This window comes from Candoia aspera, chromosome 3 (assembly GCF_035149785.1).
Source record: "Candoia aspera isolate rCanAsp1 chromosome 3, rCanAsp1.hap2, whole genome shotgun sequence".
NCBI classification, from domain to species: domain Eukaryota; kingdom Metazoa; phylum Chordata; class Lepidosauria; order Squamata; family Boidae; genus Candoia; species Candoia aspera.
Genome location: NC_086155.1, coordinates 52,728,347 through 52,753,346, shown reverse-complemented (window position 1 = coordinate 52,753,346; position 25,000 = coordinate 52,728,347). Strand labels below are relative to the sequence as shown.

Below are 25,000 nucleotides of genomic sequence, written 5' to 3'. Positions count from 1 at the left end.
CCTTTGTGGCAGTTACCCATCGGCAGCCTTCTTTTTATGAATGTGATTGTCTTCCCTTAAAGCTGTCTATCTATAACTTTCTCCTTGTGGTTGAACAATATTAGGTATTGATTTGGAAAACATTGTCTACTATAAAGATGACACACACTACTTCGTCATGACAGCCAAGAAGCACAGTTTGCTAAAGAAAGGAGTAATCTTAAATGTATGTATGACAGGCCTTGAAAACCTTTTCAGGTACCGGGGTCCATCACAACATTTTGAGTAATGGTGCAGGTGCCATGAATGAATCAATACTTTAATAAGTGATCATTTTAAAATTGCCACAGTCTCACAGGATCTTTGCCATTTTGAAACTTGTTTATTTTTATTTATGGGGAGGGGTAGACCCAACGATAAATCTTGTCTTAAGTTGAACAAGATGACTTAGTATCCTTTCTAACTCTATAGTGTGATTCTATGTTGCTGACCCCTATGTGAGGGATGGAATATTCACATCCAGCAAATTGAAAGTGAAGAAATTGAAGATCTCCAATTACCTTTTTAATTAATATATTTTTGATCTATTGGGCTTAAAGATGATTTAGGCAACTTGTTTGGGGAAGGGGGAATTAAGGTTTGATTTGGCCTTAGTAGTTTGTGGAGAACTGTCAGTTTATTGAAAACACACAAGTGAACTGAGCTTGTAGCTAAGTGGTATGTAATGTATGTTTCACTTAATGCAGCAGAAAAATGTCTTCATAAATTTGAAATCTAAACAAGGGTTTTATGTGCATTATCCCTGAATAAGAGATGAAATACAAGTCAACATAATTAAGGTTTAAATTAATTGCTGAACTATAACCTTTGAAACTGGGGGTGTATTTTGAATTTTCCATGAGGGGAAAGATCACAGTCCTTCAAACACAAAAGTGGCATGTAATAACGAAGGATTCTCCGTGCTAGTTCTCAGTTTGCAGATGGAATATTCAGTGAGCGTTTAGCTGTGTGCAGGAATACGCATACTCACAGTGCAATGCAATTAAAACTTTACTGTTTGCATAAGTTGGTTCCTTAAATTACCTCTAATAAATGCATTCAATGATCAATTGTTATTTATCACAGCTAAAATTCCTAAATTTTGATGGGGCACAAATTTAGAATGTATTTAATGTACACTCTTATTTGTATTGATTTCATGCTGAAACTTGGATACCAGATAAAATCAAAAAGTAGACAATGCATAGAAATGGAAATGGCATGCAAGGAAAAAGAACTGGAGGTACAACAGTGTGTCACCCTCACCAATAGCTATGGGGAAAAGTAATGATGCTTCATTACTTGAGGGAATGTAGATTGTGCATCTGTCTGGCAAGCAGGCTACACACACATTAGACCTATTGCCTTATGACTGCTTTATGACTTCAGGAAATACAACTCATCGCTCTTTAATTAAAATATTATTGTTATAGAATAGTTTTTTAATCTATATATTTCTAGGACAAGCTGGACATAGAGAGCTTACTCTCTCCAGAAAATGTGAACCAGGAAGCCCTTCTCGCTTATGCCAAAGAGGCTGCCAACTTCTCCACCAACTACCAGCTGCCCAATTTGCAGTTTGCACTGAACCATCACCACCGTCCTGACGTTGACATGTTTGACTTCACCTGCATGAGCCGTGCAGACAATGCAGCTCTGGTGCGTGACTGTAATGGCACTAAGCTACTCATCGGGCTGGTGGGGGACTGTCTGGTAGAGGTAAGTGCTGCCTTAATATGACTAGAACTAACATCTGGACAGGGCCTTTTCACAGTGGGAGAAAATGTATTTCCAACCTATTTGATTGGAATTCCCATTCAGTTAGAGACAGCATTTCCCAACCTGGTATTAGTTTACAACTCTAGCCCTAGTTTGGGAGCTGAAATCCAACACATCTGGAAAGCAGCTGGTTAGGGACAACTGAGCTGTGCTACTTCAGAATATATAGGCAGAGGAAGCTTGTATTACTGAACGCTCATCTGCTAAAAATTTTCTAGGCTAATTGAGAATCCTTGGCTATAGCCAATCTTCCTTTACAAGTTTGCTGTCCCCATTGTTTTATGTAGGGGAGATTTTGTATGCTTTTTAATGCAGAGATATCCCAGGAAGGCTGCATCTTTTTACTTTTTATCAACAGTTGTTCTCCCATTTCCATTATTTCTGAAAGTTACTCAAAAGTTATGGAAATGTGTAAATAAAACTAAGCTGCTTGGAAAAATCTGCCGAGTGTCAGCTGTGTTACAATGGGAACTATTATAGAAACCTTATAGCAAGCAGAATGGTTGTTTTTGAAAGGATTATGAAAACCCAGACCCAAGCAGAATGCAGTTTTTTTCCCCCACTGTGCATTTTTCTCAGACATTTCTTCACTAGTGCTTGACAAGAGGCATATCATTTGGTGATTAGTATATGAATACAGTTTTGCTTTCAGATTTCATGAGGCCGAAGTGTCTCCTTTTGCTGGATAGAATATGCATGGTTTTTAGTTTTGCATATTGGCTTGTTTGTCTTTACCATGTAGCTTTAACCCCCAGAACTCAGCTTGCCAGCTAACATTAAATGGGAAGGGGTCCCATGGAAAGCAAGTGTCTCCCCAACTCATGCACTCCACAGTGAGACAGTTGTAAGCTAATGGCAGCATCAAGATTCACATCCAGATCTGATTCCTGTTGCATTTGTCCGGTTTCAATGACCTTGGAACTTTGAGTCATTGCGGGGTATCCTGCAGACCATGGTGCTGAGCAGCCAGAATTCTTGAACTCCTTTTTGTTTGTTTGTTTTGTTCTCCAGCCATTCTGGCCCTTGGGCACTGGTGTGGGCAGAGGTTTCTTGGCAGCTTTTGATGCTGCTTGGATGGTAAAAAGGTGGGCCTCAGGAGTATCCCCACTGGATGTGCTGGCTGAGAGGTGAGCATATTGAGAAGTATGTATTTCCAGAGTTAGGATGCACAAGAGAGAGTGTATGTGGTTTTAGTAAATCTTTACCTTTTTATTCTGTTGAAAGCTGGAGCATGCACCATATTTCATCTTCTGTTCTGTTAAAAAATGGAGTGCTCTAAAATTTCTCAGAATATTCCAGGTGGAAGTGTTTTGTTTCTTGCTCAAAATATTTCTTTTCCATTTGACACATGGTCCAGTTATCTATTTTAGACCCACACTTGCCTGGGTCAATCAAAAATGGCATGCAACTGTTGGGCCTTTCCCTTTCTACTGGACCTTATTTGGTAATAGAAATGATGGAAGAATCATTTAAGAAAAACAAAGATAAGCTACCAAGAGAAGATGGTGTTTAATTTACTTTATTATTATATTTTTAATAGAAGAGAATGTATGTAGCTCAGAGTTGAACTGTGGAGTCTTTGGTGCTCCCTGGGCTTGGCTGTTTGCTTGCAGATGTTTCATTACCCAACTAGGTAACATCATCAGTGCGAGTGAGTGTGGGATTTGCTCCCTGTTTATATACAGTAGCTTGCCCTGCCAGTGTTGGTGGGCGTGTGGTTTTCTCCTTGGTAGTTCCTTGATTGGGGTATTGTGTTCTTATTATATTTCTATCCTGACTTTTCTCTGGAGGCATAAGCTCAAGGTGGCATATATGTGCATGCTGGATATTCTCTTGTATCCTCAAAACTGTCACACTTGGAGGTATTTGGCCTGAGTGGTCCAAAATCATCTGATAAGTGCATTGTTGAAGGGGGATTTGAACACCCCATTTTCAGCTCCAGCACATGTTCTGCACTAGACTCCCCATTAAAAAAAAAAAAAAATTAGCCAAAGTGATTACAGAATAAAAGCCCGGTCCAGAAACATCCTTTGATTTTTAAATGCTGTAGCAAATACTTCCTCTGTGAGGGGCTAGAATACATAAATGAAGGATGTTTAACTGTAGAGTCCTTTGCAGTCCCATTTGAGGCCACAGATACTCTATGCAGTTGGGTATCAAGCTACACCCTCACAGGCATTAACTGCCTTCTGCGGCTGTATTACCCACAGCTAAACCGTTTTCGTATGTATGTATGTATGTATGTATGTATGTATGTATGTATGTATGTTAAACAGCAGCTTTGAATGCTGTGAATTTTAGCAGGTAGAAGTGTAATGGGAGAAAGGAAGGAGGTTTTTCTTCTTTTTAAAAAATCTTCCTCTTCACCTTTTACTTGTTCGATATAATCCCCAGCGAACTGTTTTTGGCCTGGTTTGGAAAAAAAAATCCTATTTTTTTACCTGTGAAGGAAAAGAGCTGGTTGGAAACAGGGAACATTCTCAGTAGAAAAATGGATGAACGGAAACAAAACGGCTAAGCAGTAGCTTCTTGTTTCTCTCTCCAAACACAACCCTTTGAAAGCTTGCAGAGCTATCAAGGAGATCATGGGTGTGTTGCTTAGGGGCCTGGAGCATAGACTGAAGGACAGGCTAGGTTAATGGAGGAAGCTTAGGATCACATGAGTATATAGGAAAACAAATGAATGCTCCCCAGAATGTAGGATAACATATTGATGTTCCTGATGGCTGCAAGAATGAGGAAAAATGAGTTAGGAATGACTCTTGTGAAAAGAGACAAAGAAGGGGGAATGTAGTTATGCCCGAGATGCCTCCAGGCTGATTCTGATTTCCAAGTATATAATGTGCCTCTTCATTCATGGACTCAAATGGAATCTTTCCTGCTTAATCCCCACCCAGAGAAAGCATATATCAGCAGCTGTCACAGACTTCACCTGACAACACAAACAAGAATGTTAATCAATACAGCATTGATCCCACCACACGATACCAAAACATCAACCTTCAGGCAATCAAGGCCTCTCAGGTACTTTGCTCACAAGCAGAGATGGAGGAGAAAGTGCAGTTGCTTTGTCCTCCTGATCACTGGCATTATTTTTAATTCTTCTCTTTGTATTAGTTCCTCTGTAAAGCCCCAGCTTTCTCCTTTGCAACTTGACACAACACAGCAGTCTTTACCACCCTGACCCAGGATGCAGCAAGAAACAAAAAAAGTATAAAGTGGTGCTATTTATGATTGCAGGACCTGTAGAATACTCTTCCCTGCAAGATGTTCTTACTGGCTATTCTGTGATTTAAGTTTGGTCAGTTGGATAATTGGTGCATTTTCCAAACAGGGAAGACAGGGATTTCAGGAGTTGAATGGATGTGGAGAATATAGAGATTAGCTGGGGGTTCTGTTCAGGATCCAAGTCATGTCAATGATAGCAAATAATAGGTGCATCTGTTTTCAGGTTCATAAACTATACATTGCGGGAGACATTGAAATGGAGCAGAACAAGAGAAGAAGTGCCAGCCCAGAGCTAGTCTGCAAAGGCAAGTTTGGGTAGCTTTCTTCCTAGCCTCCAGCTATAAGGATCCCATTGTTCATGCTCACTCCTTTCTTGTTTTGTCCCAGTGGCATCTGTGGCCATGCAGATTCTTACATGTGAATGATTGAACTGTAGAACTGTAGACCTTGGGAGTCATTGACTCCAGGCTTCCCACTTCCACTTAGTGCAGACTCTGCACTGTAGAATGCAGTTGCAACAAATTTACTAGATGGCTGTCCAGACCATTCTGTGTAGGAGACTTCTTCACCTTCCAAGTAAATGTGTTTCATCATTGAATACCTTCTCCCGGACCTGCTGAAATTTGCTTTCTTGCAGTTTCCACCTCTTGGCCGTCTAGTACTTTTTAATCTGCCTTATCATTCTGCTTGCTGTTCCTTCCTTAGGACCTGCCTCTAAACTAAATAGTTTTGGGTGTATGCTGCTTTAGGGGAATATCATGTGATTCTAGAGAATTTTTGTATATAACTCTATTGGCTTTCCTATAGGCAACATTGTTGCACAGGTCTTCACCTGGCTGGTTGAACCACTGTTCAATACATTATAATAACAATACAGTAGTACAATAACCGGCTTAAGGGGTATCAGTTACATAAACTTTGTCTGGTTTCTCTTGGTAATTGTAGTGATTTGCTATTTGACAGCCATTGACAAAAGAAGAAGGACGCTGGTATGCTCAGAAGCTTTTGCTTTATAAATTGAATGAATGAGTGACTGAGTGAAAAAAATCTGTGACTGGAGACATCTTGGGAACTGGACACTCTTATAAGTAAATATAAATTCTCTTTTCTCTCTCTAATACCCCCCTCCCCACACCCCCACTCCAGACACCAGCAGAGCCTATGAGGAGCTTCTTAACTGGTGTCAAGCAAACACAGCCAGTTACCATAGCATCAAGGTAGAAGACTTTACACACTCCTGGAAAAGTGGACTGGCTCTGTGTGCCCTCATACATCACTTTCGCCCAGATCTCCTGTGAGTTTCCCTCGTGGGAAAGCTGAAGGGAAAGAATACTTGGTAATATTGGGAAAGGCTAAAGATGTGTTGGAATAAAGTTCTCTATATAAAGGTCTATAAAAATATCGGAGAGGAAAAAGTTTCTGCTTGAAGCTTCTAGAAGTTGAATCCAGAAGTTGGGGTTAGATCACTTTATAAGCTTCAGTTTTCAGCTCATGTTCGTTTTTGCTACCATCTGTCAACAAAAGGAGTTATTTCCTGGTAATTTGTGGAACAAACTTCATAGAACAGTGGTGGAGTCCCCACTGCTGGAGGTTTTCAAGCAGAGTTACTCTGATTATCTGCCAGAAACATTTTAGGGGATTTTTTCCTGAATAGATGTTGGACTAATGACCTATAAGGCCCCTTCCAGTTCATAGATTCTATGATTCCAAAACTTTGGTTCTCCAAGCTTTCATCTATTTGTTTATAGCATTTGGCCGTTACTTTATTTAGTGGCAGACTTTTCCAATAATAATTCTGTAATAATAACTCATTTATAAAAAACATACTTTAAATGTCTTAAGCAGGTCTATTCAGCTTTAGTGTATTTGTACACACACTAATATACAGAATCTTTCTTTGCTGATATGGAGGACTCCAGATCTCCTTCACTGAATTATGTTCACTCCAGAGAGAGTTAATTGATATATGCCCTGCATTAACTGATTTCTCTTTATTTGTTGCATTGAAGATCAGGTATGTATGAGGTGATGTGCAGTTATGAATGTGATCTCTTGTGGGGTTTTGTCTGTGGTAGCTTATTCACTTATACAACTCATACTGCAGTCAGCAAGTGATGGATGTGTGTGAAAGAATCAGGCACGTACATGACCCACTGAACTATTGCCTTAATAGATCTCCATCGCCGACTTGGTGGTTTTCCTCAGTTCTGGGAAGTTCAGTACAGATCGGTACCAACTATTTCTTTTTCTTTTATATTGGAGTTCCAGGCTCACAGTTCCCTATTGCTACTATTGCAGTCAAGATTTTGTTGTTTTTACTTGTACATAGGTCTACTCCCAAAATACATTACAGAACCAAATGCCTTGGGTAGCTTTTCTTTTGGCTGGAGATTTAGAACTAACAAAATTTATCATACATGAGGGACAAACTAGGCCATGTATAGAAAAACTTTGACTGTGGGTAACTTTTGCCTTAATAACTAAAAGCTCCTGTGTCTGAGCCTTTCCCCCAGAGCATAATTTATTTCACAATGTACTGCTTATTAAAGTCAAAGAGGATAAGGGAAATGATCCTAAATATGAAATGTGGACATAAGCTTTAATGTAGGCAATTATTTATTTGTATTGCAAAATTGTTTTCTTCTCTGAATGTTTCTCTGTTGCAGGGAGGTGATGGGATTAGTAGCTGCAGGGCCTGGGACTTCACAAACAGGGAACAGTTGCTTCTCAATCCTGTCTGCCAGATCTTGATAGGATGGCTACAGGATTTGTTTCACCATATTTGGTGCTCAGATGACTTTAGCAATCAACCTCTCATCTGGTAATAGTCTGATTCTCTCACAGGAAGGAGGGCTGGTTGGTGTTTGGCAACTGAAACCTATGCTACATTTCTGAGAAGAAAGAAAAAGAAAAGCAGCTTCCAAGATTGCTTGCTGGTGTGTAGCCAGCTCATCACACAACTTGTTAGCAGCTGGCAATTACTGTAGATGTACTTCTGAAGAAACCTTTACAGTTTTTTTCACTTTCTAGTTAAGATCAGTGATTGACTTTATTTATTTATAGCAGTTTCCTATGTGTTAAAACAAAGGTTCACAGAAAGGCATATCTGTTTAAAACAAAGCAATTCTAAGATGGTTTTTCCACTCAGGCTTATGATATACAAGGCAATTGATAATGGCTTCTGCTTCCTTTTTGTCTCTTCAACAGAGTCTTCAGAAATGGATATTGATGGAGAAAACATCCTTCACAGCTGGGCTAAGACAGATTAGTCATTGTAACTTGTTTCTTCCAACTGTAGGGACTTCAACTCATTGGACCCAAAGGACCCTATTGGAAACAACCAACTGGCTTTAGATGTGGCTGAGCAGGAGCTAGGCATTTCTCCAGTCCTCTCCAGCACTGAAATGGCTTCAGTGTCTGATGATGAGCAGCTTGGCTTGATCACCTATTTGAGCCAATTTCATGATGCCTTCAGGACCACTCCAGGTAGAATGTCCCAAGGAATCCAGTTCTGAGTGCAGCCAGGGAATATTTAGCATGGGCAATCTGATAAACCTTTGTAGAGAAATGACAGCCCAGCCCTTCTTAGATGAAGCCTTGCAGTATGCACTAAATGGGAAAGAACAGAGCTAGATCAAAGTAGAGGCCTGTCTAATTCAGCATCTTTCCCCCTGCAATGATCAATCAGATTTTTATGGGGGAATCATATGTTAGACATGAAGGTAATAGTTTTTTTCCACTGTGCTACTATAACAGCTGTTACTGAAAAATGTGTATCCTGTTCCTGGAAATAATACATAGCTATCCTAACTGGTAGCCATAGGTAGCCTCATCCTTCATGAATTTGTCTAACACCTTTTTAGGTCCTAGTTAGTGGCCATTACCATACTGTGTGATTGTGAATTCCATAGTAGTTGAGGAACCAGTGTTACTGGAGAATCAGATAAAATGATAATGGAAAGTTACAATGGTTCATTTGCTAAATCTCTGTTCCTATGCCTGTTATCTTCTTGTCATCTTCTTGTCACCACTGCAGTAGACATGGAGGCATTATCATTCAGAGTTATCACACCTCTTTATTAGGTTTAATAATGCAAATATATTCATCAAGCTTGATTCAGTACCAGAAAATACCATATTCTCTCTTGTAGAATGGAAGGAGAAAATAGAGAAGCCTCTTGCAGAGCGTGGGACCAAAAGTGCTATCCTCTTTCTTAGCAAGCTACAGAAGAGTTTGTCTCTCTCACGCAAGCGGAACTTGGTGAGTCTGTTTCCCATCAGAGTCTGAGAGACTGTAAGAGCAGACATTCCCAGCTCCTTCTATTCCTGCCATCTCATCAGAGATAAGCAGCATGGGGTTTAAGTATGTTCTGGAAGTAAAGGGTCCTGAACCTTCTCTCTTTACTGGCATTTCAAAGATGCAACATTTGATTGTAGGAGAGCAATACCTGGGATGCAGAATCCAAGAAGTTAAAGCAAGTAGCTGGGGTAAGTTCTCCCATCATTGTGTTTATTTCATTTTTAATATCATCCTTCCTCTTGAAAGAGATAAGGATAGTAGAACAGCAAATATTCAGTGTCACTATATAAACTATTTATTTATTTATGTCCTGCCATTCATGGGGGCGTACATAGAAGTCCCTCTTTCCCACAGATATTTTTTTCCCACAACAGGAAACTTGTGAAATAATACTAATACTAATACTAATATCCCATGTTTATTTTCTACAAGTGAAGGAGGTATACATAATGCTCCTGCCTCCTATTTTCTCCCAAGTCACCCAGTGAGTCTCCATGGCTGAGGTTGGGCTTCAGCCTTGGTTTCTCTGGTCCTAGTTCAGTACCTTAACCACTACACCATACTGATTCTATCTTAAAACCAGCCATCTAGAACGGGTGGAGAATCTGTGGCCCTCCCATATCAATTCACAGTGTTCCTATCTGGAATGATCTGGGATAATGGAATTGACATCCAACATATTGGACTAATTTTATATTATTTTATTTGGGATTATTTCTGTGTGAAAGGGGTTGTGTTGTCAATATTATCAAGAAACCTACAACAACAACAATAATAAATCACCCTTCAACAACCCTTGATAGTCAGCCCTAGAAGTTATCATAGGCAAGGATATTATGATTAAATGTAAATTTTGTTACACTCTGTCCTGAAAATCCTTTTGATGCTAGAATTTAGTTATGTTTGGTTTTTAGAGAAGTGTGGTATTTCAGATCCAGAATAGATCTTTATGGGAAGGAAGGAAGGAAGGAAGGAAGGAAGGAAGGAAGGAAGGAAGGAAGGAAGGAAGGAAAAACTTCCATTATATGCCAATGATGGAACAAGTATTCCTAGTAGGTAATTTATGGAAAAAATGAGTCTTCGTTGTTTAAATCATCGTAATAGATGGTATACATTTTCTGGCTTTGGAACACAAAGATGGAAAACCCAGTACACATAATTTATGAACTTTTGAGCAGCTTTTGTGTGATTAATATGTTTAACTCTGCATCCAAATCCCAGTGGTTAAGCTCCACCTGTGAAAATTGGAATTCAAATGTCATTTGACAAATTACGCCCTCCAGCTTCTGAGCCACTCAGTTCCAAATTAACTTTGGCAAGGACAGTAAGAAGATTCATTATCAAATCTCAGTTGAGACTTGTTCAATTCATTTCCCTCTACAAAGCTATTATACCACAGTTCTGGCTTGTGGGAAATTCTTGTGCCTGAGATGTGCTTGTGTGATTGTGCAAAACAACTGCCAAAAGTTTGGATGCTGCCCAAGCTGTCTGTTATTCTGCCAGAGGTCAGGACACTTGTTTCCCTGTTTAGCAAAAGCCTCTCTGAAACAGCTGTTGGGCCAGGTGTATGAGGAAGAAGCCGGATGTAACCAGATAATGAATGAAGATGCTATTACATTCCACTAGTACAGTTACATCCTATCAGGAAGCTCAACAGCACTTTTCTCTTGAAGTTCAGACACTCCCAGGAAAAGATTACTTTGATGGATGTTTCTGATGGATGACTCTCTAGTGGAGCTGTCTCCCTAAAGATTTTGCTGCCTTATTTTGAATTAAGTTACTGGAGTTTAACATATAAAGCTGTCTGAAATATGTCTGTAGAAACCTAGAAACCATAAGTGACCATGGGTTCATCTAACCTAGCATTGTGATAGTGACTGGTAGCAGCTCTTCAGGATTTCAGACACTCATTTTTTCAGCCCTTCCCGTGAATGCTGGGACTTCCTTCATATTCCACTGTGCCTTATTTCATTCAAAATGAACAAGGTCATGCTTAACTGTCAGATTAAGAAACCCAAAGGGCATTTTTCTTTACATTTTAGATCTCTCTCTCATGCCCACCTCTGACTATCAGATGCCATTCATAACTGGCATCTTTTACTAAGTGTCTACATTGCAACTGGAGAACAGTTGTACTATGACATCTGTTCTCTGGATCATAGTACTGGGATTTCTGGGTGGTAGACAGAGCAATTATTCCTGATACTGTTAGCACCTGAGTTGTTCACTTTGCTACCCAGTGCAATTACCCATTTTGTACATCGCTTACACCCCATTAACTGCCACACCCTCATTCTTTGTTGGTTCTGTGACCTGGGTGATCCATGAAACCTGGAGTACAGATCAGCAGATGAGACCTTGTCTGAGGAGGGAGCCTGCTTGAGGTTTAGGACTGCTCAGAATGCATGGCCCTAAGGAAAACCATTGATCTTCTGATAGAATCTGCCTGTCTGCCCTGTGAGGAGCAGTGATGCCTGCTATTTCTGTGGAGACCATGTCTACATCCTGGAGCGGGTCAGTGCGGAAGGGCGCTTTTTCCATCGAGGCTGCTTCAAATGCCACTGCTGCAAAATAACATTGTGGCTAGGAGATTTTGTCTTCAACGAAGATGATGGTGAGTAGAGAGAACAGTTTGGAGCCAGTTGGCAAGCGTGACAGACACAACCATCCAGGGAGAGAAGAAATGGTTTGAATTGTCTGAACTCTGATTGGCTATCTTGTTTTGTGTTTTGTTTTTGATGTCTCCAGACAGAGTTTTAGAGCAGAGGTGTACAGCCAAAAGCCCCAGGGCCTTATGCCCAGCTGCCTTAGAGGTGGTCCCCAGAGATTTCCAAGAGTTGATAGTGGGGGAAATTATTAAATAATTGATTGCAAAGGAATAATAATTTTTCATGAATTATATGTAAATGTAATCAAATCAAAATTAGTCCTTTTCTGGTCCCACACATTGTTCTTTGGTGTGCTGACCTTGCTACCCTACTCAAAGGCCAACTGTGGCCCTCAGCCTGGAAAATATGCACCCCTGTTCCGGAGTCTGCCGTCATTGCATCCTCCTTTTATTTAGTCCTGAGGAGCTTGAATCTACCCTCATAGCAGCATTTCTGGTTAGGCCAAATGAATTGCAGTCACATATACCTTGACCTGGTTGTTTCTTCTTAGGCAACTTCTACTGCATGTTGCATTCCTCAGTCTCATCAGACGTGACTACTCCCAGCAAAGCCTCTGTCAAAGAAGCATATGAGGTAAGTAGGCTGCCTGCCTTTCCAGAATCTGACTGAATGTTAGAGCAGAGCAGGAACAAGCAGATAATCTTGAAAGGGTTGATGTAAATGGTAGGGTCTTTTATGTGGTTTTGAGTTAGGGATGACCGATGATTTGTCCAAATTGCTGACAGTGCTTAAGCATGTGGGGTGATTAAAACAAAACAAAACAAAACAGCACAGAGCTTCAAAAGAATATCTCTAGACATGCAATGGAAAATATGATTAATATAAGAAGGTGTAAGTTATTTTCATCTTGGGCAACACAAACCTAATTTCCCATATATTCTGAGCAGGATCTCAGCTGTGAGTTACTGACCAAGAAACTGATTACATGGCCGTGTGGGTAGCAAAGTTAAACTGGTGATTTGGTGTGTGGCTACTCTGAAAAAAAAAGAAAAAAAAAGAATTCTGCAAGAAAGAAATCAAAAGCAAATTTGCCAGTGTCATAATGCCTTTATAGAAATCTACTATACTTCTGATCATTGTGTTTCCCCCCACCCAAAAGAAATGATTGTGTCTGAATACCACTGTAAGGTTAGAATGTTAGCTTATTGTGACAAGCAGTTGGATGCTGATACTGCTTGTTTGCTCCTGCTTTGTTCTACCTCTCCATATTATTTCTTTGAGCTATATCTCCCCTTTAATTCAGGAGCTCCAAGCAGTGTCCATAACACCCACTCCTTCTATTTTTCCACATGACAATAACTCTGGGCCGAGAAGAATGATCGGCCCTGAGTCATCCAGTGAGCTTCCATGGCTGAGGGTAGTCTAGAACGTGGATCTCCCCAGTCCTAGTCCAATATTTCAACCCCAACACCAGAGTTGCTTTAGTTACAGGAAGCACGCAGATACTGTTGCATTAATGACCTGCTTGTGGGCTTTCTATCCAGAACCTGTTTGGCTACTTTGATACAGAGTATCAATTTAGACAGACTCTTCAGATGTTTTTATATACCTGCAACTCACTTGCTTACAAACCCGTTGTGTTTGGCTTCTGCAGGATTCATCCTATCTGGACAGTCCATCAGATAAAGACAGTTTAGACTTGACTACTGAAGAGGATAGAACTGGAAAAAATTCAGATTGGCAAAGCCTGGATGAGAATATGTCTCCCTTTGTAGATCAGCTTCCAGAACACCAGCCTGAACCACTTCAGAAACAAGTCAGTGAAGGCCCCAGTCTATTCCCATTCAAGGAAAAGGAAGGTGCTGACACAATAAACTCCTCACAGCATCCACACCAACCGTCCCCTGTTGTGGGAGATGAGAAGCTGAGTAACTCTGTTCCCAAGGCTGATTCAGCTTTGCAAGTCAGTGGAAGCAGCAGATCTCCTGAAAAAATGGCACAAGACCAAAGAATTTGGACTGATTGTCACTCTAAAGAAGAAGCTTCTTTCAATCGCCTTTCACAGGGGCGAGGAATTGGTCTAGCTTTTCCTATTTCTGCAGGAGGTTTGAACCCCACACTAGACCCAATGCAGTGTGAAAACACCCAGAAGAAAAAGATTTGCTTGTCAGCTTTGGAAAAGCTTGAATTATCCAGACTGAGTCCAATTTCATCCTCATTTGACTTTTCAAATACAGGGCTGGAAGAATCCAGCTGGAGCAGAGAATCAGGTTATTTTCCTTGCTTATTTTTTATTTTAGCTCAAAGATTCCAAACACATGATAAAAGAGAGAAGGGATAAAACTCAACAAATGAGAATGAATTAAAATCAAATCTGTGTGATCTAGATACTTTTTACCCATTTCATATGGTATTTTTCCATAATGCAAGTGCAAATTCTGTCATGGTATTCATGATATTGGACATTTGTCCTTCATTGCCATTTAGAAAGGTTGTGAACTCTGTATTCTTCCTTGCAAAAGAAAAGGTCCCTAATCATTAGCCACAGAAAGTTGTTCTCTCTAGTTCTTTTCCGTGACATTGGATCTCTGTTAAATGTTTTAAAAGCTACAACAGATGGTGATATTTGAGGCAGTCTCCAGTTTATTCATATCAGTTCAAGCAGCTTGCCTGGCCCTTTTCTGAATCCTTTAATAATGTTGTTTTGTTTGTTTGTTTGTTTGTTTGTTATGCATTTTTTCCACTCCCTACATCCTGTGTGTGTGTGTGTGTGTGTGTCTTCGAGTCAGTTTTTGACTCCTGGTGACTGCTTGGACTAGCTCCTTGACAGTTTTCTTGTCAAGGTTTTTTCAGAAGTGGTTTGCCCTTGCCTCCTTCCTAGGGCTGAGAGAGAGTGACTGGCATAAGGTCACCCAGCTGGCTTCGTGCCTAAGGCAGGACTAGAACTCATGGTCCCCTGGTTTCTAGCCTGATGCCTTAACCACCACACCAAACTGGCTCTCCTCCCTACATCCTAATGGACCCTACGTGATTTACAGAAAATACTATATAAAATAATAATAAATAATGCAATTACATTAGTGATCAAAACAAATACAGCAAATATGGACACCGGTGGCTGCATAGTCAATCCTCAAAAACCTTCCAGAGAACAGCCAGGGTTTTACCAGCCTCAGGAAAGCCATGAGAAGGGGAGCTGCCACAAAAAGTCCATATCTGGTAACACTTGCTTCTTTTTTATTATCAGCATTGCTCCAGGCATTGCTTTACCCACTTCATTTCCTGGAGCTCCTCAGAAAACCAAGGAGCTGCTTGGGATCAGCAGGTGGGGAGGAGACTGCTCAGGACCAAGCCTGGCCAATGCCTGGTTTGTCTGAGTTCCAGAGTGGTGAAATCCCTAAGCACTGTCTAGAAACCTTTCAGATCCATCAGGTGCCTGGAATGAGCCATTTTAATTGGCCCTTCCTCCCTGTGAAGGCTATGGGTGTAGTTAACCTCATCATCATGAGGAGATCTGTCCAGAACTAGGTGACCTCTCATCAGTTCTGAGATAAAATCCAGATCTAATATATGGCTAGCAATATGGGTTAGGCCAGGAATGACCTGAGACAAGCTCATGGTGGTCATGAGCTCCTGAGCTGTCTCCAAGGTTAAAATCACTCAGTACCAATAGACTGGGTGAATCCACAATGGCCACTATGAACAGGATAAAGCTGTCATGCAGCACTGCAAATGGGAAGAGATGCAGTCATGCAGCTGGGAGGATGGTACAATTGCAGCACCTCCAGCTGGTCTTTTCAGCCCAGCCTTTCAAACATAGCCTCATATCTGGCCATCTATGGAACAATGCCCCTGACAAAGGCCAGGGGCTCCTGGCACCCAATCATCACACCGTCTCCTCTGCCCTGGGGTGGGGAGTTACACAAAACATGAATCCAGTTGGATGGATCTCAGTAAGGGGGGTTCCCCCCCTCATCCAGGTGGGTCTCACTGGCACATGTTAGGTCTACCTTCTCATTCACAATGAAGTCATGAATGAGGCTAGACCTGGCATTCCAAAGCAGCAGTAAGTCTGATACACTCAGCAATCCAGCTCCCTGGCTCTAGAGGTGAGACTGTGGGACCAGGAAGAGAGATTGGGACTAAATTTCCAATTGCTCTTTCCCTAGAAAGGCTTTCCCTCATCTCTTGCCATATTTCTCTTTGCCTGTCACTATCATTATTTAGACTTGCCTCATCCATATCTCACTTCACATAATCTTTGTATAATTGTTCATAAACACAAGCTACACACTATGCTTATTATGAAGTATATGACTGCATATTGATGTTTGTTAGATGAACTACAGACATCTATGTATGTATTTCTGTATGTGATTCATTGAATGCAGCATATGGTGAAGAGGGACTTCATCTCTTTATCTGTAACTAAAAATCACCCCCCCTCCTGCATTGCTTGGAACTTTAGAAAGCAGGAACGATTGCTTCAGTCAATGAACCTGATAAAAGTTTGATGGGGTTTCAGCCCTTGAAACTGAAGATCAACCCAAAAAGTCTAGTTTTCCATTAGTATTGAAGAGTTTTCCCCTTTGCAGAATTAGGCTCTGATTTTGAATGGCACAGAAATGCCAAAGCATTGGTCTCTCCATTTAATTTTATAAAAGCCGGTCTTCTTTCAAATACTTACAGTACAGGCAGAGAAGATGGTCCCACCACAGGTTCAAGCTTACCTCTTTAATCTAAAGAGCCCCTGTGGTTCTATCACGTGCAAAGTAAATACAGTACTTTTACTCACAATAGCTGTTTTTCTCTGGCAGATTTTCTGGAGGCTGCCAGTGACAGTGAAGAGGAGGAAGATGAAGAAGCAGAGAGCTTCGATCTTGGGACAAACATGGCGAGTCAAAAGACCTAAACCTGAATTCTAACAAAACAGTGTTTGACTGCATAATTCAAATGTCTCTCAGAGCTACTTTTACGTATTAATAATCCAGGAGAACCACATTGTCACTACATCAATAGCAGAAAAGTATTTTTCATATTTTGTTAGCCTAGTGTTATTTTTCTCTTTCTTAAAAAAAAAATTCCTCTTATGCATGCTCTCTCTTCTTTCTCTGTGCCATCAAGGGGTTTCAAGTTTCTTCTTTCTCTGTTTACTTTGCCTGGTTTTCCTATCTACAAGCTTCTTGGTTGACTTTCTTTTTTCTTTATCGTGTACATCCTTTCTCAACCTGGGCACTTTCCAGGTGAGTGGACTCTAGCTTTCAGAATTCTCCACTACAACAGTGCTGGCTGGGGAATTCTGGGGAACATCTGCATCTGGAGGATGCCTAAACTGAGGAAAACTGCCACACATCCTTTCACTACTTTTTCAGCTAAATTTCTGCATCATTCAGTTACCTCACTGCTGTTTTCTCTGTACACATCACCTACCCTTTTTCTTTTTCCTTACACCACAGGATTCTCAGAACATCAGTTTCTATTCCCTGTATCTTCCTACATAGGATTGCCATTTTGTTGTGGTCTGACGTTCTTTTACTCCCTTCTCTTTGCAACTGTTCTCAAGGCTTTGAAATGCCCAACAACTCCTATCAATGAAAGGCTCAGAAAATGGATAAATTCAAGCTGGCACAGATCTCATCACACTTCTTTGAATCCATAGGGGATAGGAGGAGTGTGAGAAGCAGTTACTCAGGATTTTGACACCCCACTTTTAGTTGGTGACATTAATCTTTAATTTTCCCTAATAGCAAGGGTTAGAAAATGGCCACAGGTAATTTAGGATTGGTCCTTGGGTCTCTAAGAACAAGAGCAAATGTCTGTGTACTAAAATACTGATTCACAAGACTCTTACAAAGTGAGCAGGCTATCCACTGTGAAAACTGGGAATGCCTCCATGTACTTCAAAAGTTAGGACTGGATAGTGAGCCAGACTCCTAAAAATGGATATATTGGACCTGTATTGGTTATTCTTGAATCTTTGACAGTCCTTTCATCTTTTGCCCAGCGATCCAGACCAGGGGTCTCAAATCATGGGTCACAATTTGGGTTGCAAGCAACTTATTTGGAAAGCTGATCCTTATGCAGGAAAGCAAGTGGCATTGTCAGAACTTGCTCCTGTTGGCTAGTGATTTCTGGCCTGCTGTGTAGTATATCTGTAGTTTTGGGACTATTAGTAAAGTTTTTGGCCTTTCAAAATGGGAAAAATTTTGTCAGAGGGGTAAGAGAAAAACTGAAATGACGCCATCATAGTGCTGATAAAAGTAAGCTTAAATCATGGAAGTATGATGAGGTGCATCATCATATCAGTGTATTTGTTTCTTGCTCTAATTTATTTGTGGGACTAATGGGCATTGCATCTATTCATTCCTCATTGAGGAGGGGGGTGTATTGCAGAGATTGGGAACTCTACCTCAGCTTGTTCACCAAACATCTTGACCCTGGGGGAAATTTTGAGGAGCATGGCCTGTAAAGAGTATTATGTTTGGGATGTTTACAGTTTTATTTTTTTTTTAATTTATGTTTTATTGTAAACCGCCCAGAGTCCCTTTTGGGAGATGGGCGGTGATAAATCTGATTAATAAATAAATAAATAATAAATGTGGGAACCCAGCTGATTTTAGCAGGCATGTAAGCAGTGATGGCTAGCCTGAATCAACCACTGCAGATGGACAGTAGCTTTTAAGTACCCCTGCATGCCCTTCTCTTGATTTTAGTTGTGTTATGGTTTGCAGCATTTCCACAGCTTGACTGAAGACACTCAGTATCCAACTTGGAAGAAGACACTGTTGCGACGAGCCAAAGAGGCAGAAATGAACAGGTTTTGCAAAGCTCAGGTGATTTTTGTGGGTCAAGAAATTTATGCAGAATTTATCCAAATAAGGAAATGGGATATAAAAAATTAGAGGGGAAGTCCAGGCACCATGTGATCTGCAGGTCCACCTCCTGCAGCTATCAAGAATATTCAGATATTTCCCATGTAGCGTCTATGCACAATACTGCAAAGGTATATACATCTGCATTCTAGCAGCATCTCCCACAAGTATAATACCCATTAACTATGGACAGCATGTCCTAACAGCCAGGAACCACGCTGAGACAAGGAACTGGTCTCTAATGTTTTATTGCTTGTACATAACAGGAATCCTAACAAACTGAAGAAGCGTGGGAAAAACCCAGACATATAAACCCCAAAGGTTAAGGCGGTCCTGATCTGTGTCTCTTTGAATGGCTGCCCAATTCCTCAGTGCTACGCATGCGCTTAACAGTCTGGATGGGAGCCCCCTGCTCGCCATCCTTACTCATGACACAGCAACGTTGTTTGGTTGTTCTGTTCTCATGTCGTTAGAGTTGTGCATGGGGAGGTGGGGAAGGAGGAAGGGGCATGGCTGGCATGTACAACCTTCTTTCCTCCTATAATGAAGATATAACATCTGAATATGGTATTCCCAGAGAGCTATACCTGTGATTGAAAATGTATAGGGATGTTTGTGTATCATCCATGCTTTTTGTGTTGATTTTGGAAAATTATTCTGTGACATCATTAATGCCTTAGCAATGGAGCTACCCTGGATCCTAGTAAAGACTTAAATATGAGTTATGATAGGCCTTTCACTTACCTGTTTTAAAAGTGTGCCTTTTCCTGAAATTCCCTCTCCTGCTACAGAATCTGGTTGCAGGTTCCTCTTCTTGCATTTCAAAATCTTTCTTTTCTTTGATCAACTTTTACTTTGACCAACTTTTTTGCAGGCCATCCAGAGGCGGTTAGAAGAGATTGAAGTGACTTTCCGGGAGCTTGAGAAACAGGGCATAATGGTGGAACAGTCTCTGCGGGAAGAGGCAGGTAAGAATCTGAAACTTCCTTCAATAGGAATGGTGTTTGAGATTGCCACATATGAAGAACACGTGCCACAAAGTAGTACAATGGTTCTTCTGTAAGCTGACATGTCAGATTGAACTTGCCACACCTCCCTTCATCACATTCTCCAGGAACAGAGTCAGAACTGAAGAAACAGTGGATGAACCAGTTGCTCACGCTGATTCAGAAGAAGAACAGCCTGATGTCTGAAGAGTCTGACCTCATGATTGAGTAAGGAACTCTGCAAATTATGCCAGTTAAGATCTGGAATTCATTTTGACTATAGGGAAACTGGTCCAGCACTGCTCTTTTATATGCCATAGAAACTATAAGAGAGACCCTATGTCAGCACCTGCTCATTCAGGCATTCACACGCACAGTCAAGAAACCGGAGTTCTTTGAACTGGTTTATTGAAGCGTAATGAACGGTACAGAAGGCAAGCTGCAAATAAAGACTTCCCGCCAAAACCTACTTCAAACTACATTCCCTTAGCTAGTTCCCTTTCCCACGAAACGTGTCACTCCCCCTCCCAACCAGATGGCATTTCTACCGTATCTCAACCTCCCGTCCTTGATGTGCTTATAGCCAAAACGATCTTACATTCCAGCCTCGCAAACCCCCTTCTACCTCCTCCTCATCCAGCAACCTGTGAGAACAACACAGTGGGAGATGTGCTGATAAGGGTTTCTGTGAAACCTTTAATCAGGGAATCTGACACCCTAATCCATTGGGAGCAAGCCATTTGTGGTTTCTCCTCCCACTAACATTAACCTTCAAATGAAGCGACTGGAATAGCTTCTCGCCTTACCTAAAAAGTTATCTGTATGACTCCTAGATAACCTGAACAGTATAAACACTTCAGTTGTGTTCTAGAAAAGTGCTAGAAAAGTAATTTCACACTCCAAATAAGGTAATCTGTTTGACATGGAGTATGAATAAAAGCACCCTGCCAAAAAAGAGGAAAATCTAATTGACAGCAGTTCATAATCCTTTATTATTTTAGTTACTCATTACCTAGATCCAAACAGCTTTCCTGATGGTTTGGACTATGGCTCCCATAATATTATTATAATGCTGTTTGTTCTAACTTTGTGAAGCCAATCAGAGTCGTTCTGTAGTTGGGCTGCCTAGAAATGTAATAAATAATGAATACTAAAACCAGCATAATTTATGATCAGGAATTATGACAATTGGAATCCATAACAGGTGATAGGCATCAGCTTTTCATTCTGTTAACTCAGTGAAAGCAAGGAACTTCTTTCTGTTAACTCAAGAAAAAGCTGTCACTATAATAGCATTCAAAGGCTAGCACATGCAAGCCAAAGGCTGAATTCAGCTAAGTAAAGGCCTGTTGAACGTAACAGTGACCAGATCTGCATATCATGCTAAATCATAAACTATAACTTCCAAACGACAGCGGCTGAATACTAAGCCAAGATTTAACAACTACATGATGGCCTATCGCAATATGAGTCAATCACAGAATGTGACTTAGACTAAAATGAAAATTCTGAGCATGAACCCTTGTGGACAGGCAATTTATAGCGGAGGATCCCTTAGAGTGAAAGATCTGCAATGGGAATATAAAATAAATATTCTACTGGTAAATCACCAGTGGTTAGTAAAATAACTTGGATACATACTAGTCATCATTAGAAATACTGACAATCTTGCTAGGAACCTTCTGTTAGCAAGGCAAATATGTCTAACTTATATGGAATGGCATTCCATTCATGCTCTTCCTCATTTGGACTTAAAATATACAGCTTTTGAGAGTGTATGTGTATGGAAGACAGTGAGTAAGAATGGGAAAATCAGTGCAGGGACTCCAGGGAAGGGAATTTCTTATGTTACCAGGCGCTTTTTCTTAATTGTGGACAATGACTATGACAATTTTTTTATCCCTTAGTGTGCAAGAGTTGAAGCTAGAGGAGCAGCAGTGCCAGCTGGATCAAGAGCTGCGGCACTACTACAATATGGATGGTAAGAGAGAACATAATGGGTCCCCAAGCTCATTATGGGATGAACGATAATCATTTTTTTGCACTGAAAAGAGCTGCTATTTGATCAGGGTCATATTTATACTGTTAGAATTGTTTTTGAATGGTTTTAGGTAACCAAGAAATTTACTAATGTAGCAGCCGTGCTGTGATTGTGAAAAGTCTGGAATCTGGTGGTCCTAAATCACATAGCCCTGAAAGGCCCAATGTTGTGAAAGTTCTAAATAATGGGCATGTCCGTTGGGTGTCAAATAGAATTTAAAAGTTAAAAGAAAAGTTTTGTCTTTAGGAACCAGTTTCACATTTGTCTTCTGTGACAGGGTGTGTTTTGTCAAAGTTTGTCTTTGACAGCATATTTATTATGATCATTTGTAATCTGGTATTCTCAGGATAGGAAATATAAATGAAACAAGGGTAGTATATTTATACCTTCTGGTCTTATAATTTTTCTTTTTAAATAATTAAAAAACTTAGTTTGGTTGAGAAGAGCATCCCAGTCACACCGATACAGCAAGATGATAAGTACAGCCAAAAACAATAGTTATTCATTCATTCACTTTCAGTATACAGTATGTAACATGAATCAATAAACTTGGCACATCTCATCAATTTTTTCTCTCTCTTATGAGTACATGGAATGTTTTCAAACCTAGTGGTGCTAGGAAAGTTTTCATTCATTCATTCATTCATGGCATAAGAGTGTAATTCTGGGAAGCCTTTTCCTGATGAAACTTAACTCCAAGTTTTCACTTGATGTCTTTTCATTTTGATGATAAAGGATAGGAAACTTGTAGCTCTTCAGATGTTGCCTGTTCCCAATTACTGTTAGCCTCAACATAACCAAAGAAGGGAGTTGTAATCTGATATCTGCAGTGCCACCAATTCCTCTCCTCCTTTATTATGTAATTGAATATTATGATGGTTCCTTATTCTGAGCATGTGATTTGTTTTTAAACAGATTCTTTGAAAACCTCTGAGGACTGTGAGGCAGAGAAGATGATCCTGTCCCAGCTGGTTGCAGTTGTGAATCAGCGCAGTGCTCTAATCGAGATGCAAGAGAGGAAGCGACTCAGTGAGCTTTCTGAGCATGTTCCAGTGATGGAAAATCTCTGGAAGATTTGAGATCTGGTGGATGAATTTGCTGAAATTAGTGGCCTTCATCTTTGGCAAGCCATTCCATTTTAGCAAAAACCATCACTTGAAAAAGGAAGTTAGCTGCTGCTTTATAGTCTAAGACAGTTTAGCAGTAGCTTTCCTGCTATAGGTGTGGAAATATGTTCAAACTGACATTGAAGCTCATGTTGCAGTGGTTATTGTGAATGTAAGAATATCAGTCCATATACTCAGACATTTGTCCCTTACTTTGAATAATACCAGAGGAAGCCACAAAGTTGGAGTTTATGGAAAGTTTCCCCTTGAAGGTTAATGCTTAATGGTGGTTCCTAGATTGAGATGAACATGCCTGATCTTGATGCAACTTCCTCTACAGAACTGTGGGTGTTTTAAGGAATAATAAGGAAACAATGTAGAACTGTTTTTAATTGTTTACTGGTATTACTGCTGAAGGTTTTAAGATTCAAAGCAGTCTATTTGCAGCATTTGGAGGAAAAATAATATTGAGGAAATGTACATATTATGCATGTAATAGCTATACTTGTATATTTTTATACTTAGCATGCTCCACTTTGATACAGGGCCTCATCCAGCAGAAAAGATCTCCTTCACCCTACTGCAGCAGGTGACCATGTTTGTCATAATTCTAGATCTGGAAAATTAGGAGGGGCTATATTGTTTAAGTGGAGAAAACACATTTCAGCTATTCTAAAGGCAAAAGAGCATTATGCCTTCATGAAGTTCAGAGAAGCCTTCAAACTGTCCAGAGTTGTATTCTAGAGAAGGTGGAATGGTTAAAAACTCTTGAAGGATATATAGAATCAACAGAGTATTTCAGGGAAAGAGGTAGATGCCCAAAAATTAAAATTAAGAATGGCATTGGCAAAGGGCTTCTGTCATAATAAATATCCAAGGAGAGATGTACACCTCTCACACATTTCTCCATGTACATACAAGCGTAACAGATGCTATAGTCCGAGCTCCTGAAGCTGGACATGTATGGTTTGAAAATGTGTGCTCTTCCTGCAAAATTAACAAATGTGTATGTACATCACAATAAACTGCTCCTGAAGAAAAGCTTCAAGAGAACAGATATTATTAGGTAACTAAAGTCAGCTTACAGTCTGAAAACTACTTCTGGATGGGTGGGTATAAACCAACTGGTTTTTCACAGACTTGCTCCAATAAACATAATGGAATGAAAAGGAAATGCTGTTCTGTCTTCTGCCATCCAAGTTAATTTCACAACAGAGGCAGTACCCATCAAGCTAGGGGTGTGCAAAACTTTCAGTCATTGACTGTTCTGTGCACAAGATCCAGTTCTGGGTGACCTATGCCCAAAATATGCAGTATCTGGGCAAAAGTGGGGAGACCAGCAATGGCTAAAGGGAGGTAAGAGGGAAAAAAAGCAGAACATTCAGGGGAGGGCTGAGTTCATGTGCCATAAGGAGGAGACAGGAGGGAGGGATGGGGTATATCAGCTTTACCCTACTCATCCAATAAGACCCCTCCAAATTTGCCTTGGCCAAAATCCAGATGTTCCAGGTTTTGGTTATGCTGGACTAATGACACGCTTGGGAGAAGGGGAGTCATGTAAAACCACGTACATGACATAAGGTAACATGTTTATCACTCTTCTCTGAGAACTTAGGGAAAGGTAGATTGCGTATATCATTCTGATAGTGCTTCTAGATATCTTTTCCTACAACTGCTAAGCAGCAGGAGCTGGATAGCTCCTAAAGCTAATGTACTGTACACAGTCATCTAAAGTGTGAAGGTCCGGTTTGCTGGCTGGAGAATTCTGGGAGTTGAAGTCCACAAGCCTTAAAGATGCTAAGGTTGAGAAACACTGCCCTAGAATAACAACTGGCTACCTGTGTCTGAAGAGGCCCAGTGAGGCCAAAACTAGTCAAGCAATGCCTCAGGGTGGTCAAGGTAATAGGAAGCAAAATGGTCAAACTCAGTTCTAGGGCAACCACTCAGATCTGACGGCTTTTCTCTTCCACAAGGGCAGGTAGAGCAACTTATGTCTCCTGGAGCTTGACTACTGCTGAAAATTGGGGGTATATTTCCTCAGGCAAGGTGACACATGGATAA

General features: G+C 40.5%; 1 protein-coding gene across 1 annotated transcript in view; it reads left to right on the top strand.

Annotated features, from left to right (window-relative positions):
• The window catches only part of MICAL1 (microtubule associated monooxygenase, calponin and LIM domain containing 1), a 54,240-nt gene extending 30,127 nt beyond the window's left edge, over positions 1-24,113 (top strand). Inside the window, exons 7-24 of the mRNA XM_063297685.1 lie at positions 105-205; positions 1,480-1,737; positions 2,809-2,924; positions 4,695-4,821; positions 5,249-5,330; positions 6,172-6,319; positions 8,324-8,511; positions 9,177-9,286; positions 9,463-9,513; positions 11,765-11,939; positions 12,485-12,567; positions 13,589-14,204; positions 16,752-16,828; positions 18,648-18,767; positions 19,681-19,774; positions 19,921-20,020; positions 21,700-21,773; positions 22,749-24,113. Of these exons, the coding sequence (XP_063153755.1) occupies positions 105-205; positions 1,480-1,737; positions 2,809-2,924; positions 4,695-4,821; positions 5,249-5,330; positions 6,172-6,319; positions 8,324-8,511; positions 9,177-9,286; positions 9,463-9,513; positions 11,765-11,939; positions 12,485-12,567; positions 13,589-14,204; positions 16,752-16,828; positions 18,648-18,767; positions 19,681-19,774; positions 19,921-20,020; positions 21,700-21,773; positions 22,749-22,912 (2,684 nt within the window). The 3' untranslated portion in view covers positions 22,913-24,113. The remainder of the gene's footprint in view (positions 1-104; positions 206-1,479; positions 1,738-2,808; positions 2,925-4,694; positions 4,822-5,248; positions 5,331-6,171; positions 6,320-8,323; positions 8,512-9,176; positions 9,287-9,462; positions 9,514-11,764; positions 11,940-12,484; positions 12,568-13,588; positions 14,205-16,751; positions 16,829-18,647; positions 18,768-19,680; positions 19,775-19,920; positions 20,021-21,699; positions 21,774-22,748) is intronic.
• Positions 24,114-25,000: the final 887 nt, after the last annotated feature.